The sequence below is a fragment of the Cottoperca gobio genome, chromosome 18 (assembly GCF_900634415.1).
Source record: "Cottoperca gobio chromosome 18, fCotGob3.1, whole genome shotgun sequence".
NCBI classification, from domain to species: Eukaryota; Metazoa; Chordata; class Actinopteri; order Perciformes; family Bovichtidae; genus Cottoperca; species Cottoperca gobio.
In genome coordinates this window covers 12,995,127-13,012,629 of record NC_041372.1, presented here as the reverse complement: position 1 = coordinate 13,012,629, position 17,503 = coordinate 12,995,127, and the positions used below count along the sequence as shown (strand labels likewise).

The 17,503-nt window shown below is 40.1% G+C and overlaps 1 protein-coding gene and 2 long non-coding RNA genes across 3 annotated transcripts; all 3 read left to right on the top strand.

Annotated features, from left to right (window-relative positions):
- The first annotated feature begins 4,562 nt into the window (after window positions 1-4,562).
- LOC115023666 (uncharacterized) lies at window positions 4,563-5,325 on the top strand. Its single transcript, XR_003834029.1, has 3 exons — window positions 4,563-4,768; window positions 4,852-4,890; window positions 5,210-5,325. It is a non-coding gene; the product is annotated as an uncharacterized LOC115023666 (long non-coding RNA).
- Window positions 5,326-5,435: 110 nt separating this feature from the next.
- On the top strand, window positions 5,436-7,143 carry LOC115024032 (C-type lectin lectoxin-Lio3-like). Its single transcript, XM_029455409.1, has 4 exons — window positions 5,436-5,567; window positions 5,963-6,298; window positions 6,431-6,469; window positions 7,085-7,143. The coding sequence occupies exons 1-4, from the start codon at window positions 5,498-5,500 to the stop codon at window positions 7,141-7,143; spliced, it is 504 nt and encodes a 167-aa protein (XP_029311269.1). The 5' UTR covers window positions 5,436-5,497.
- A 4-nt stretch (window positions 7,144-7,147) lies between these two features.
- Window positions 7,148-7,562, top strand: LOC115023667 (uncharacterized). Its single transcript, XR_003834030.1, has 3 exons — window positions 7,148-7,177; window positions 7,272-7,359; window positions 7,445-7,562. It is a non-coding gene; the product is annotated as an uncharacterized LOC115023667 (long non-coding RNA).
- The last annotated feature ends 9,941 nt before the right edge of the window (window positions 7,563-17,503 follow it).

Genomic DNA, 17,503 nt, shown 5'->3' with positions numbered 1-17,503 from the left:
TTTTTCAGTAGATTTGTTGTTGTACTGTTAATTCTGAAAATCCTGTTTTTTGTTTTTGTAATAAAATTAAAAGGAAGTGTAGTTTGTTTTGAATGTCCTGTTTTCTTTCTGGAGACTTCCTGTGCGTTACAACCAAAACCTGCGTCTTCAGAAATTCATGTTGTCACTCAATGTAGAGAAAGAATGTGTCCGGTCAGAAGGTTTGCACCACTTTAGCAGATGAATACCTTTTTCTTAACTTGTATTGCTGCCTGTACACGACACGGTTTAGCGACGACAGTGACCGCTTGCGATCAAGACGCGTAGAAGAAAAGAAATCCTGAGACGAGGACAACTCCACAAAGCCACAGGTAAATGCACATGAACTAAATGTTTAAAATGTTCCTATCCAGAAAGTAGTTCTACAGAGTAACTATGTTTTAGGGCTTTACCTGAACAGTCGTATATTGTCTATCTACTGAGGTTGAATCCACCACAGCTCGTCCCTCAGTCGTCCCTCAGTCAGCCTTCAACCAGCGGTGGACCCAACGAGAAGCATTACCACAGTTTTATTTTAATTGCCTGTGGTACACTCGTACCCTGCGAATACCACGCCTCCATTTTACTCATTAGTTTATTTATTTGCACATATACACGTGTATAAAGAGACATAAAGTTTGATTATTGTACAGGAGAGGTTTGAAGCCAACTTGTCTTATGAATATACCTCCCCTATCAAACAATCAATGGTCATACATGCAAGAAATAGATGATAAGTTGATTTAAAGACTGTTTTAAAAGTTAATTCAGTTGTTTGTTTACAGTGGAACACGTTATCCACATCGTGGGTATTTAAAAATGTTCCCATGTGTACGGTATGTAGTGTTTCTGAAGTTTAAACCAGTGCATTTGAGATTATTTCTGTAGTTTGTTGCTCATGAAACACAATGGATGTATATGGTTCACTGGATACCCTTGTTGCCTCGCGCACATGCTGCGTTGGATGTCTGACGAGAAGTCGTAAAATATTGAGAAACACGAGGTTTTTATTTTATTTTTTAATTCAGACACTTAAATCCCACTGACTGTTCTTGTATTTTATAACTTCCCTCTTGACCCGATCTATAAAAGTTAAATCGCTACCAAAACTCTCGTTAACTGTCGACTGCACGTGACAGTTTCCTTTCGACTGCACGTGAACAGTTTCCTTTCCCGTTACTGCACGCAGTCATCTCGAATAAATGATAAACTACCATATCATCACGAGGATGTATTACACCTGGTGAGAGGACATGCTTATAAAATGATTTTGTTTGGTTGGCGTAGTGCACTTACGTAGTAAACGTATTTAATGCGCACACCATTGCACGCAGCTATGGGCTACGATCTCAAAACTACATCACACTTTCCTGATGTTTAATTTGTTGTCTCTGTGTTTAGTGTCCTGTAAGTCTGTAACTTGTATGGTGCTGTTGCCATTTGATCAGGTCTCTCTTGAAAATGAGACCCTGTGTCTCAATGAGATTTCTTTACCTGTATAAATAAAGGCTAAATAGAAAATACAATTTAAGAATATTACCAACTAATCTAAGAAATATGAAAGAATGACATCAAAGAACAAACAACATTTTATGATTTATTATCCGCAGTTCTTTAGGATCAAAGTTCATTGATTGCAAGAAATTCAGAAACCAACGTGACGTTCTCGATTGTGCTTATTTTTTCCAACCAACCATCCAAAGTATAAAGATACTTTTAACTCAATTCTATTTCATTTGCTCGTTACATTTTGATCCCCTATAATTGACCTTAACCCGAACAACACAAAGACATTAAGTGACGTTAATATTCACAGTTACAGAAAGTCATGAGCCATTTCACTAAATGATCGATCGTTTGCAATCGTTGTGACGCAAAATCATGACAATTTCGTGGTACTGAGACATAATTAAAAATGCGCACATTATGTGATTACATTGGCAGGATTATCATTGTTTGAGTTTTCAAAACTCTGCTGCCGCTCCTGTTGTTGTTGCTGTTGCTCCTCCTCTTCAGAAGGCAACTTCAGGACAAAATAACACAGGAGTCCATTCATTGCGAGTTGAACGTTTGTGAAAAGCAGAACATTCACATAGATTGTGAGATACTGAGCAGTTGGCTCCCTCTGGTTGGCTGCACTGATCCACAGGCACTCAAGAATGAAAGAGGGGGCGAAGACGACCAAGAATGTGAACATGGCGACAAACATAATCGGTTTTCTTCCCGAGCGGTAGCAGAGGGGGACATGGTCGACATGGTTGACGCTGTGAACTTTGCAATGATGGCCAAAGCCAATCCAATGATCACAGCGCTGAGACCGAATATTCCCAACACGTTGAGATAAATGTAAACAGGGACAAACACAGACATCAATATGGTTAACACAATGTAAACGAGGCGCAGTATGTTTACCGATTGTGGATCACAGGAAAAAGAGGCACGCCAAGGCGTTGAATAGATTTAAAATCAATCCGTAGTATCTAAAAAAGGACCATACGGCGAAGACCACAGCACAGTTGTATAGCCCTTTAGAGTCGCAGATCTTCGTGGCGAAATTGATCCCAATAAGGACCGTCATGATTGCAATCAGAAGATCGATGAAGAGCTGATTGAGAATCATGTTGTAGATTCTTTGAACACCCTTGAGTCTGCTATACTGTGAGGTGGACCAGGTGATGCTTTCTTTGAAACTTTTGAGCCTGCTGCGCTGGGACCAGAAGGCCCAGATGTAGATGGTGAGTCCCAGGAAGAAGTAACCCAGGAAAAGTCCTGCAGCCAAGTTAGGGTTTCCTGAAACACCTGCTGTCATGAGGGCCGATTGCTGAGCGTAAGATGAGCTGCTGAAAAGATAGGTGTTATTGTCCATGATGGCGTGGCCCAAGTAGTGTTGACTTCCTGTTGGAGGAGAGAGAAAAGTCTTGATTTAACATCCGTACCAACCCTGTCTCCTACTAGTTTGTTTCCCCAATCGTGTTGTGGTGGGAAGCGTAGCTGCTGCTGGATTATGGTTCACGGTGCGTACAGAGGGTGTCGTGTACCACTGTTGCTGTTTTAGGCATCAAAAGTACTTTGGTTAAGGGTCGGGTTTGGCTTCGATGTCGTCATGTGTCACACTTCAACTCACTGCAGACTTTTCCAATATTAAACCAAGCCCATGATGTGTTCCTCCCTGAACCAAGTGCGTTAAGCGCCTAAACATGACCGAAGTTCGAGTTACTATGTGGACATTGTAGAAGGGGAAACAAATAAAATACTTTATCAATGAACATTTTACTGATGAATTAAATACCTTCTTTTATACCAACCTTCTTAGATACAGAGTTGTGAGAATATACCACCTATAGGGAACACCAAATAACATCTAGTTATTCCTCATCAATGGTATCGACCTACATTTACGGTAATACATGAACATTTAGTCTGTTCTTACCTGGTTCAGCTGTTGACTTCCTGTCGTCAGAGGAGAGCTGCTGAGTGACTGACTTTGACTCTCTGCGCTGCACATTTATAGCTGTTTATGGCATGAGGTCAGTATGTCTGATGACACACACCAGTTTTACAAGGTATACCATACCTTGTAAAACTGGTGTGTGTCATCAGACATACTGACCTCATTTGGAAGATGGTGAACCAAACCTCCTGAAAAGAAGTAGTTCAACTAAATACAGTTTATTTTCTTTTAACCAGGGGGAAGCTGATTGTACTTCTGACCGCAAATACTTTGGCTGCATATGAGAGAGATTGTATTTCTTTAAATGAAAGGGAATGGGTGATTGAGTTCACATAGGTTGATGCATCTTTATCGCCATCAGAGGGGGAACTCTGTAGAACAGCAACCTTCACAACATGAATTAAATACATCAAGAGATTCCAGGGCTGCAGCAGATCCACCGGAGCAGCTTCAGGTCCTGGAGCTTGTCACCTGATTACATGACATTTGCTGCAACTTCACCACCAAGAGAGATGCCAATACCAAACCTGTACTCTTGTCATGTCTAGTTTTAAAATGTAATGTTCTTAACATGCGCTTTGTTGCAGGTGCTTTCAGCTACTGGGATAAAAGATATATATATTTTTTTAAACGCACTCCCATCTTATCAGTTATTTTCCGCCGCCATAAAGTTGAATTCAACTTTAATAGCTTGTAAGGGATCATATGATGTGAACGATATGAAATAATTATACTTGTTTATTGTTTTGTTGTTCTGCTGACACTGCTGGAAAAGGAGAAGGGAAGGAGCTGTGCACAAGACAACACATCTCGCCCGGTCTTTTCACTTTTTGACTTGCCATTCCCCCCACACCCACACACACAACACACACACACACACACACACACACACACACACACACACACACACACACACACACACACACACACACATCAGACAAACATGAATTGACATAACCAAATGTCCTGTCCAGACATTATGCACACATTGCTGTGGTCTACTGCAAACCAAATATATGGATGAGGAACGTCTCTTACACACACACACACACACACACACACACACACATTCTCTGAACGTCTAAAACTCGACAAAAACACAACCTTTCACGGACCATTTAGTATCCAAACTCAGCGACGGGTAAGAAGATGCGAGTGTAAGTGAAGACACAGAGAGAGACGAGGTAAGACCACTTTTACAGAGATACTTCTTGTGTACCTGTATTTGTTATTTAATCGTGGAATTGTTCTTATTGCTGCAGATCATGGAGGGAGGTTGGAAGAAACTGCTTGTTTTTGGTTTGTAAATGTTTTATTTGTTATTTGTATTGTTGCTCGTGTGTGTGTGTTTTTATTCTGACAGTGGATTTCTTTATTCACAGGGACAGTTTTTCTCCTTGTGGAGGTCACCCACCAAGAAGGTAAGAAAATATGTGTTATAAATGTGTAATTACTAAAAGATATTCACTTCACAATGACACAAAACAGACATTTGAGAAAGCAGGAGACATTTCTTAAGAACTGACGACATATTGATTGATGAATAGGTTAATAATTTATCAGAATTGTTGAATTCTCTGGCTATTTATTGACTATTTGTACTATCTTTAACCAATCAGAATTGTTAGGTCATAGGTTAGGTTAGGTTAGGTTTGAAAACCAAAACATGATTAGTACTAAATGTTTAATCGACGAGGTCAGCCGATAGAAGCTACGCTTTTCTTATTATTCACCATACAGGCTACACCCGTAAGTACATCCTTGTCAATAATTTGAAGAGCTGGATAAAAAGCCAGAGCTACTGTAGAGCGGAGTACGGGGACCTGGCCACCATAAATGATGACAGGGTCATCCGCGCAATCAACCGCATGAATTGGCAAACCCTTCTGGATCGGTCTTTACGATGACGTCGACAGCTGGAAATGGTCTCTAGAAGGTGAACATTTCTACACAGCAGGAGGGCGGGACTACAGGCAGTGGCAGGCGGATCAGCCGGACAACGCAGGAGAGGACGAGCACTGCGTCTCCATGATGGAAGACAGCTTTTGGAGGGTCAAAAGCTGCACGCTCGTCAAAATGCCTCTCATCTGTTTCAGAGGTGAGATGTAGCTGACGGTGTGAATGTGAAGCCATCGTCAAAAATGATATTTGTTTAAATGCTTAAGTATTACCATTATTCAATATTCCACAAAGCATTGGATCTGTGGGAGACCCTTAGACAGATTACCAAAGGGGCCCTACAGGTTGTGGGGCTCCTGGGACAGAGCCTCTGTTTGAAGTTACTGCTAACATTAACACACAAACAGATACAAAACAACCAAAGAGAGACAGAATACGACCACAAACAGATACAAAACAACCAAAGAGAGACAGAATACGACCACAAAGAGATACAAAACAACCAATAAGACACACACAACGTCTAAAAGAGATGCAAAATGTCTCTTTGAATCTGCGGCTCTTGTTCCTATTCTTGTTTTTTCCTCCATGTAGATGCTGAAGCAGATCCATATGTTCTGGTGACCGAGGAGAAGAGTTGGTTTGAGGCTCAGAGCTACTGCAGGCGGCATCACACTGATCTGGTCAGTGTGACGAGTCAGAGTGAGAACCAGAAGGTGCGGCGCAGACTGAAGGGCAACCAAACTGTGCCGGAGGCCTGGATCGGCCTTCGCAGAGACTCCTGGAGGTGGTCGGATGGCAGCAGCTACTCGTTCACAAAGTGGGGTTTACAGCCTGTTCAAGTAAAAAACTCAAAGGCGTGTGCTTCTATGCAAAACGGGAAATGGAACAAGTGGAAATGTGACGAGAAATTAAACTTTCTCTGCCAAAGTAAGCCCGACACATGTGCATGTTCCTCAGAGAGGCGCTATTTAGCCATCTAGAATACATCAAACTTCACTCAAAAGAGGAAACGCTGACTGAGCCTTCTCTATCTCCTTTTTCTTTTCCTCTTTCTAACAGAAATAACGGAAGTGACTGAACCCGGCTCCATCAGCCAAGGTATGTGATCCCGTCTGAAACCGGAGTGGATTTATACCCACACATATTATCAGGTCAAGACGTGAAAATACTGCATTTAGAATTTTAATGAAGTTATTAAGACAGCGTGATATTATGATGAACTATGCAATATTATGTAAGCAACATTTTGTAATTCATAAACTCACCCTATATTTCCTATGAAATGTTGTGGAGTAGAAGTATAAAGTAACATAACTATATTTAAGTAAAATATAATCATTTAAAGTAAAAGACAGCTCTGGTTTACAGACGGTCAGTGAATGCCCCACGTCAACACTTCCAGCTCTCAGCTTGTGTCCACGTGATGTATAAATAAAGTTATGTCACAATAACCAAACCATGCTCAGTGCATTCACCAATGATGAACTCCAGATGGGTTTAAAAGAGGTTATTTATGAATGGAGTTTGGTGCAGGGGTTGAACTATTAATTACAGAGAGTCTAAAAACAGGAAGCAAGCTTCATGTTGGAGGATGATTTTCAACAACGTCCCAAAGGTTGCTCTTAATACATCTCTATGTTGTAGTACATGTTTTTATTAACTCTTTATAAAGGTTGGCCTGATCAGAATAATGGTGTTGTTTTGTTGTTCCAGCTGAGCGGAGAAGCTCGACAGTGAAGATGAAGTTGCTGACTAACGCCGACCTTAAATAAAGATCCAACCATCAGACATGCGCTGTTACAGCAGGTGCAGTACACTGCTGCTTTTAAAAAACCTTATTGTTCCATTTTATTTGTAGCACCTCAGGGAGAAAAACACATCTTTTGGTTTGTTTTGTTAGCTTAAGGCAGCTCTTGGCTTGAAGGGCTTTACTGACGTCGAGCTGCTCTGGAGGAATTTAAGAGCAGAGCCCCAACCAGCAGAGAGAGGTAACCATGTACCTGACACATTTAGCTGATCATTACTCATGTTGCCCCTTTGCTCTGATTCACCTGCTGTGTCTTTTACCAACAGATGCATGTGGAGAGCAAATACAGTAAAAGCCTTTTAACCCTGGAACTAAAGGGTCATTCTGCGCAAAACAATTATGAGGTTTTATTCCATTTGTTGTTTTGTTTTTGTTGATTGATTTGTTTTAATTATCTACATAGTGTGTGAGCAAGTCATGTGTATTAGATATTAAATCTCTTTTAAATCGCCATTTATATGGATGTAATTATGCAGAGGAATGGGATAATGTGTTGTAATCAATAAAGGATAACAATAATGAAGGAAGTAAAAAAGAGTTTGCTTCATTGAAACCTCATTAGATCATCTTACAGCTGTGTTATAATCCAAATGTATCTTGAGACAATCTTACAAAGACGTACATGACGCACATGTGCACATTGGTTATGTGAGCCTCCGAGTGGAGAAGTGTGTTTTAATATGCAGAAATATTATACATGCAGGAAAAGTTTGACACCCACTAATACAACTAAGCACTGCGAAGCAGTAGTAACATTGAAATGGTTGAATCATTCTGAAACACAAAACAAGATGCATATCTGTTTCAAAAATAAAAAAACAACACATGTGTAATATTTAAAGTATCAACACATGGTGTCCAAGTTGCATTCATCTTCAAAACACATATACTGTATATGTTATGTCCCTCTCTGTGCAAGCAAACCCTTAATGGTCCCATTTACCTGAGTGGGGTTGGCAGTAGCACTACCATGGTCAGAAAGATTCCCAACATGGCCGCCCATGCTTTGAGTACGCGAGCTGGCTTTCGTGACTGTTAGCATGTGTGTGGATGCTAACGGCACAGTGTAATCAAGGAGAGAGATGTCGGACATTGTTATGCAAGTGAGACGCCGCCGAGAGATGCTTGGACTCCTTCCCAGGTTCCATTGTTGCTGTCGTGGCGTTTTTGGCAGGTCAAGTGACACGGGGAGTTTCTGCCACAGAGCACTCTCACTATGAAGTGCTGTTAGTTTTTTTCTCATAAGCATGTCTCATTACCGGCGGGACCTAATGCACAAGGCCTTCTGTCCACTGTTGGAGTCAAGAGAGTATAACAAGGTGTAACAGGGAGTGTGACTATTACAGCTGTGGAAGGTAATGAAGGTATCATTCACCGTATTATCACAGAGTGACAAAAGCCAAGCCTCACTACCCGCTGCCGCTAATGGATCCCAGCCATTATTTGCTTTGGATCCTCCCCGCGTTCGTCTCTTCTCTTGTTCGCTCTCATCTCTCTCTCTCTTCCCTTTTTATGCAGCATTGTCACGCACATAAAAGGAATACTTTGACATTTGTTAAATAAGCTAATTCACTTTCTTGCCGAGAGTATCACAGGAATTCCTTTCACTTATGCACAGTAAATATTAAGCTACGGCCAGCAGCTGGTTAGCATAGCTTAGCATAATGACTGGAAACAGGGGGAAATAGCTAGCATGGCTCTGTCCAAAAGCTTCGGTTAGTTATCTTGAGCATTGTGGTTTTTGTGTGTTAGTTTTTGCATTTTATGTCCAGATGTCTCTCGCATGTTGAAAATTCAATCTTTACAGGGTAATGCACAGAACCTTTAGTAACACAATGTACCCACAGACAGTAACACAACAATTATTAACAGCAATGAAGCCAATACACAATCTCTGATTTTGAGGTTTTGGATATTTTTTCACAAAGCTGCACAACGAAAATTTCAGTTGTAGTGCAATCTTCTCGTAAAATGTGATTTTATTATGGTATTCCTACACACTTACGACAATTGTTTTTCATTTATTCAGTTATTTTAGAATCTAGGAACAAGTTTGGTAGGATGTGCAAAGCAAACTGCTGACAAACAGCACACATGCAAACGTGTCAAACAACCAAAGGAGCTTGTTAAACCACCTAATGCCAAATCTTTGGCAAACAAATCTGTTCGTGTTTCTTCTGCACGAAATGAAAAGACATGCAAACATGTTGAACTTTGCTTACATGTTCCCAACACACAACCTACACCCTGAGACAGAGTTGGTTGTGGAAGGAGCAGAGGTAAGTGTGACGTTAGGTGTACTAGTCCACACAAATGATGATATAAATCTGAAATGTACTTAATTATTATTAAGTTTTTTGCTTTCTCACTGTTGATATTCTTTCTGTGATGTGCTGTAAGTATCGCTGTTTATTCTTCTGGCTCGCAGATACAATGGTGTGTCTACAAGTGTGATATCCTTCATCGGTAAGCACAGTTCAAAACTTACACTTTTTACTTTGATGGTTTTTGAAAGATGAAAATAACACACTATGCTTTTTATTTTATTTTTTTTAAATAATAGGGATGCTCCTTTTGTTTCAGAGGACCACTGCTCAGAGTAAGTACAGGACATTTTCTGTTTGTTAATTAAAAAAAAAGCTAAAAAACGTAAAAATAGTGGTTACATGCATTCTATTTTTTACAACTATTATAATCAATGAAGCAATTTGTATATTAAATCTTTTTCTTTGAAAATAACTTTTTGTGGTGTGATGGAAATGATGATTTCCTACAAACATTGTATATTATTTAAAGAAATTCAGCCACTATCAGAAGTGTTAATACAACAGGATGTAGAAATATAAACATATTGAAACAAAGACCAAAATGGTCCGTAATGGTATGTTTGTGCATATTAATGTTTCTGCTCTGCTTGCATTTTGTAAATCCCTAAACTTCTGCTCAAAGTAGCTCAGCAGTACCACTTCATCAATGCCTCCCTGACCTGGTATGAAGCCCAGAGCTTCTGCAGAGTAAAGTACAGCGACCTGGCCACCGTGAACAGCATGGGCGACAACAACCAGCTGGTCCACACGCTGGGCAGTCACGTGACACACAGCTGGATCGGGCTTCTAAGAGGAAAGACTGGCAGGTGGATGTGGTCCGATGGCAGGGGCGCAGCACACTTCACCAAGTGGCAAGACGATGAACCGAACAATTCCGGAGGCAATGAGTGGTGTGCAGAGACGTCTCCGACAGGCTCGTGGAATGACGTTACAGTGTGAAGAGGGAACCGGTTTTGCATGTTATGACCGTGAGCAAATCTTTTGTAGCAGATGTAATATCAAGATGCTTTAAAAACATAGTAAACTAGAAGTGCACTCGGAGAGCTCAGACCTTCCATGAGTGAAAAATGAGTGATTCTGACCCTCTCCAAAATGTGATGGGGCCCATAAAATCCGGATGTAATAACAAAAGTTATTAATATTTTCTGATGTTTTTAAAGGTTCATCTCTTCTTGCTTTGCAGAAGAAAGACCTAACATAAATGTGTATGTCTCTTCAGTCCAGCAGGATGGAAAGCAGAGGTATGTGTTTTACCTAGCAAGAGGAAGCTGGGAGAGCAGTCAAGAGCTGTGCAGGAGGGATCACATCGACCTGGCCTATGTCAGCACTGAGGGGAATCATTCAGAGATTGCCAAACAAACCGAGAAATTTAGCAAGAGCATGTGGATCGGTCTGTTCAATGATGCCTGGATGTGGTCGGATGGAAGACAAACCTCCTTCAGGTACTGGCTGAGGGGCTCGCATCATCGGGGAGACTGTGCTTCTGTTGCAGTGTCACAGCAGGGACGCTGGGGGGAAGCCAATTGTAACGAGAAGGCCCCGTTTGTCTGTCATGGCGGTGAGTTACTGAAATGCAAAATGTATCAATTAATTCCGAGACATGCTACCAAAGAGATTTTCTTTTGTGGCCTGAAACATGAGTGCAAATGAATGTTGCTCCAACAGCTGTAAATATGCAACTGTTTGCTAACAACTTTTCTAAGAAGATGAAGTGGCTTTCCCCAAGTGGCCAAAACATTTTTTTGTTTCTTTGACAAAGGCCTGATACTTTATGATTGTTAATGTATTGTTTTCTTTACTCTAAAAACCTGCAGATGAGTTGAAAGTACTTTTCTCTATTTTCCTCTAAGGCTGCATTATTGCCTGTATGTTGCCTGAAAGACAAGGCCCAGGGCCCAAAGAAGACAAGATAAATTGTGAATAACTCACCCCTGCTTCTAAAGCTTATAAATAATAATAAATAAATAACTTCTCTCATCTGGATTTAAGCTGCTGGATTTTAGAGATTTAAATGAACCAAAATCAAAATAAGATTTTTTTAAAGTGAGGGGGAGATGTCCTCCAACGTCCAAATAGAAACGACATCCCTGGTTAAAATCACCTACACTGCATCACCGCTCCACTGAATCCTCCTACGTTGATCACCAGCAGTATTCTGTGTTGGGATGCAGGTCTCAAGAGCGGAAGATAATAATAAGAATGACGGTGCGCTCTGACGTCGACCTCACTGACTCTACACTCAATGATGCGCTCCTGGAAAAGGTAAAAAGTAGAACTGATGAATTAAAGATAAACGTTACACAGACGTAAAGCTGTTAAGAAAGTAAGAACAAGGGGTTGTGCTTTTTGTTCGGCCTCAGTTGGAAATGGGCCTGAGACAACGGAAGATGACTGATTTCAATCTCAGCTGGCGAAGTGACAACAGTGGACGAGTCTTTCGACGTCGTGAGGACGCAGAGAAGAAGGGTGAGTGTAGATTCTGTTGAACAAACAAGAGGGTTTAAAAAGTGCTTCTACACTGACTGTAAATGCTACATTTGGGGAGTTGAAATAATGTGTCACCAAGTAGATCTGACGGAGATTTGGTGTCTTTTAGAGGACATGAGCTGAAACAGAAGAGGACGTGCATTGCAAACACTGGAAACAGGGAAACTGCTCGCCTGGCTCTGTGAGACACACAATGAAAGAGTGACTCTGTCTGAAAGATTTTCAAATCTGCATTGATTTTTCACGTACAACTGGAAAAACAAGGTGTGTCTGAAGTCAAACCCCCGTGGAAAGCTTCCAAAATGAAAATATTTACCTGAGACTTGATGCAATAAACCACTCCCACCAGCTAATCCTTGAGTTACGTTTCTTTTTACTGTAAAACGAAAGTAAACGTTTCAGTTTCTGAGAAATTCTTCTTCACTCAATAGACAATGAAACTAGTTGTTCTAAGTCAGGGGTGTCAAACTCAGGGGCCACATGCAGCACAATTTGAGCTCAAGTGGGCCGGACCAGTAACATCACAGCATAATAACCTGTAAATAACGACAACGCCAAATGTTTCCCTTCGTTTTAGTGCATAAAAGTACAAATACACTCTGAAAATGTTCAAATTTTATCTTTTTACAAAACATTATGAACAACCTGAAAAAACAAAAAGGTGCAATTTGAACAATATTATCAGTTTATCATTTACACATGTGTGTTACAACTTACAGATCACAGTGTAGCTACAAGACACATAACATTCAGTCACAGGTATCTGGAACAGGATTTTACTTTATGATCAAAACAACTCATTTTTACACTTTGTGAAGTCGTCCCGCGGGCCGGATTGGACCCTCTGGCGGGCCGGTTTTGGCCCCCGGGCCGCATGTTTGACACCCCTGCTCTAAGTCTTTCATTGCACTTGTTCTGCAGCTTGTTGATGAATTAAATAATTCTATCTTAGTTTTTTAATTCAGGTTAAATGTTGAATACAAAACACTAAATGCTGCTGCATGGTGAGGTCGTGGATAATTTGACTAAAGACGAATACAGTCTTGTGTTTTTATGTAATATGTAATATGTTGGCATTTTGGTTTGTATTTAGTTGTATTTCTGTTAGGCATATACTTTATGTGAAGATTAAATACATATCGTTGTGTAAAAGTCTACTCTGATTATAATTATTATTAAAAAAAATGTAATTGTGTTTTGGATTTAAATCATTTCTTAATAAACAGCTTTATAGTAAAAATGTAATTGATTTAAAGGTTAAAGTAGCCTAATGCAGACTTATTATGTATATTACTTATTATTATGCAGACCCATTTATAGGAATCACTCAGCAGAACGACTTCACTGTCAACTACAAGTTGAGTGGCATTTTGTTTTGACATGAGCTATTGAAGGTTTTATGACTTATATTACTCATCAAGGAGTAATCACACTCAACACAATAAGATGTATTCCATATGAAAGGTCAAAGTATGCAAAGTATGCAAATATGCAGAAGGTGTAACTCCAAGAGGTTTATAAATAACAGCCTCAGGTTTTTGTTCCGTCAGCCACACACCTGCCGGACCTCTGACAGGTAAAGATTTACAAAAACATTTGTTGCTTATTGTTTATATTGTCTTGTTATTTTATTATATTTTGAATAGTATCACTATTTGTGAAGATGTGTGCTGTTATATTACTGGAGCTTACAGCTCATCGATCTTATTATTAATCTTTCACCACAAGTCGTGCTGCTGCTGAAACTTAGAACTTACTTTATAACTACAAAAGTGTACTTTTGGGTATCTAGGATGTGAAAACCTCTACGGTGAGTCGCAAGTATAATCATGACTACATAAAATATCTGAACTTTTCAGAAAGGCGATGGTGTCGTCACTGTGGGTGAAGCGATATCTTATATATATATCTATTTATCTATATAAATTAGTTTTGGTCCAGATGCCAGTTTCGGTCAGAGGTCAAAAGACAAAGCCGGTGTCCAACCCAACACAAAAGTTGGTAATCGCTCATATACCATAAGATCTATAAAGTATTTGTAAATGATTCGTTAACCATTTATAAGGACAGAAGTTACAACTAGTCTACAGCCATGCTTACCATGTTCATCATCTTAGTTTAGTGTGCATGCTAATATTTAACATATGTAACAATTAGCACTAAACACAAATTACAGCTGGTGTTGATGGGAAGCATTTTGATATTAAGTCATAAACCAAAGTAATGGCCATGGCCATGGATATCTGTACCAAATATTGTGGGAATCCATCCAATAGCTGTTTGACTTTTTACTACAAAACAAAAAATGTCCACCATCTACAGAAAAGGTGGTGGACCAACCGATCGACCGTCATTGCCATCCATAGAACCACGTCACCAGCGAGTCTAATAAACACCGTGTAGAAAAGAACTACAAGTGGTGAAACTGAATGATTAACCTGGGCTCTTTTGATGTCACCCCTTCAGGTAAACAAATACTGCTGGACTAACCTTTTGACTCACAACCAAAAAGAAAAAAAGAAAACGTTCTTCTTCGTCTTGAAGTCTAAACTTACCATCATGGAGTCATCGAAGCAAAGTATCTATATGTATCTTTCATCGTATGTGCAACAAAACCCTTTGTCGACCAACACGCAACTATTCTCTTTTTTGGCGCTGCTGAACGCATACGTTCCTGATGCCTACCTCCTGATGTCTGAGTGCCAACAGATCCTTGGACCACCTGATCCCATCTATGGAGGCCCCCCCTTCAAAAAAAGAATGGAGCCTTTTTACTTTTGTATCCACACATCCGGTCCAAGTCCTGACGACAAATGTATGATTCTCCCAGAGTTTGCTGTGACGCTACTCGATACCTTAGGGATTTCCAGGAGCGCTACAATGAAGGAATGTATGGTTAAACTTTGTGGAGATCAGCTTCAACCACGTATGCTTCAGTACATTAAAGATTTGCTGACAAAGAGAAAAGTAGGAGTAAAAGGAAGAGAGAAATTCTCAAGGTTCATTGAAGATGTACGTGCCAAAGAGAATTTTTACAACGTTGTGTCTGTCTTGGAAACTGCATCAGAAAGATTGAGACAGAACCCCATTTTCCCACAAACCCTTTCCCGTCTCTATTACATCAGAAAACGCAAATTTGACTATAATAAAGCTGAAGAATGGGCAAAGAAAGCCATTGCAAGAGATCCGAACAACTCTTATGTTGCTGACACTCTCGGGCAGGTTTATAAGAACCGTTTGTTGAGGAAAGCCAGGGAACTGGAGGATATCTTACCCATGGCAGAAGAGGCCTTCAAGGCCTTTAAAGACGTGGAGTGCAACGCTGACAAAGAAGAGGGCCCAGAAATGAGGGACATAGGCAAGTACTGTCAGCATTTCAAATACCTTCAACAACAGAGGCCTTTTTGGCTTCATTCAAGTGGCAAAGATAGCCTTTGAGAAACTCACAAAGGTCAAATCTAATTCCTCAGAGAAAAACAGTTTCATCCAAGAGAACAAAATGGTAGTTGAAGACAAGTTTGACTTTTTTGAATGGTACCTAACCTACTCCAAGCCTGACATGAAATATTCTGAGCCATCTTACTTCTGGAAGGATGTTGCACTTTGTTATGAACTGTACACAACAAAAAAGCAGCGGAATCCACCAGCTTTCCTGGCCTTCTAGATGTTCTGAATCATGGCCTTTTCACGTCAAAGGGAAGTCGTGCTTTGTTTGAAGAGGCTGAGGCAACTGTGTCTGATTTAGAGGCAATCCGAGATGATTTGAAAACTGCCTACGAGGCAGATGCTAACAATGACACAGCAGCTGAGCTGTACATCCTCTCCAACATCATCTTGAGCAACAAGATGCATAACTCTCCTAAGCTCACCCCGGTGAAAGAACTCCAAGCAATAATACACAGATTCTTGGACACACAAGTGGGGCATAGAAGCCCTGAGTTTTACCTTTTGGTTCTGCTGTTGTTTTGGTCAGAGGAACAACCTCTGGTGGTGCAAGAAGAGGACGATGAAGAAGAAGACGAACAACAGGCCACAGAGGATGACGGGTCAGAAGACATAATAACCAGGGAGGATGAGGAACGCGATGAGGAAAGCGATGAGGATCAGGAAAGCGATGAGGATGAGGAACGCGATGAGGATGAGGAACGCGATGAGGATCAGGAAAGCAATGAGGATCAGGAAAGCGATGAGGATCAGGAAAGAAGAGGAGAGCCTGCACAACTTTCTTGGGACATCCTGTTTGACCCTGATCTGCAACAGTATGTCACATTCATGGAGAGAGCCTTTGAGAGAGATGTGTATGCCAAGTACCTTCGATGCCGGTACCTTTTGCCTCTGTTTTTTCTGGGGAAGGGCTCTGGACTAAGCAAGTGGATTCACAAATCAAAGTTGGATGTAATTGTGGAGAAAAAAGTGGATGCTGAGCTCAATAATATAGGGAATAAGGAGAAATGGAGCCGAATCAATAAAATGTGGAACTCAGGGGATGTGTGGCGAGTCCCGGAAATCCAAGACATCCTTCGCCCAGTCAAGGTAGAGCCATGCCAGTTTCCCACGATGCCACAGGAGAATGAGAAAGTGTTTGTTTGCGTTGGAGGGAAGAAAATAAAGGTTACAACAGAGGTTGAACCTGTTGGTGCTTCAGCGCAGAGCCCAATGCTTTTCTATCTTGGCTTCACCATTCAGGGTCCTCTGGTCTTCAAAGTGGGATCTCCTGACACATCTGGACAGTGATAGTTGCTGAGATATTTCAGTCTGGACCAAATTGGTGGACTGATTGATAGACCAACATTGTTATTTCGTGACAAATAACTCTTAGATTTCCCCAAAACACCCAAACTATGTATAACTATGACTCTGATGCAAAAAGTGTAAATGTACAGGGTCAACTTTGTCAGAAGAGTTATATTGATTTAATCATTCTGCATTATTAATTTCTGTGGATGGGTGTATAAAACATTTTTAATATTATTTTATATTTACATTCTTTGACTTTTTATTTAACTATGAGTAATCATACAATAACAGTATCTTAACCAGGTGGCTTGCATTTGAACAATGCTGGTAATGTAATTTAATATGAATATTCATTCTGATTTGATGAAAACACTATATGAAAGCAATTATCTTAAAATTAAAATCACTTTTTTAATGTAATTTTCCAATACAGCCTATATGCATATATAAATAAATAGGAGATAAATGTATTGTATTTGACCTTAGCAGTTTTATTATACTTTGTTGTTTGTATTCCTGTTATTTTAATGTATTGTATATGTGTATTCTAACATAAATCAATGTTTTCAAAGGAACATGTTGTGAAAATATCATTGGAAATAATGTCGTTTCTTTGGAAATGCAATTAAACTTGCAAGGTTCCTTCTATGTGAGTTTTTGAAGAGGTTAACTACATCTGAAGTGTACTGACTGTTGAAGGACTGTTCTTTTATTATGTTAAAATACACCACCAGCTGCAACATTAGTGATGCGTCATGAGTACTTTTACTTTTG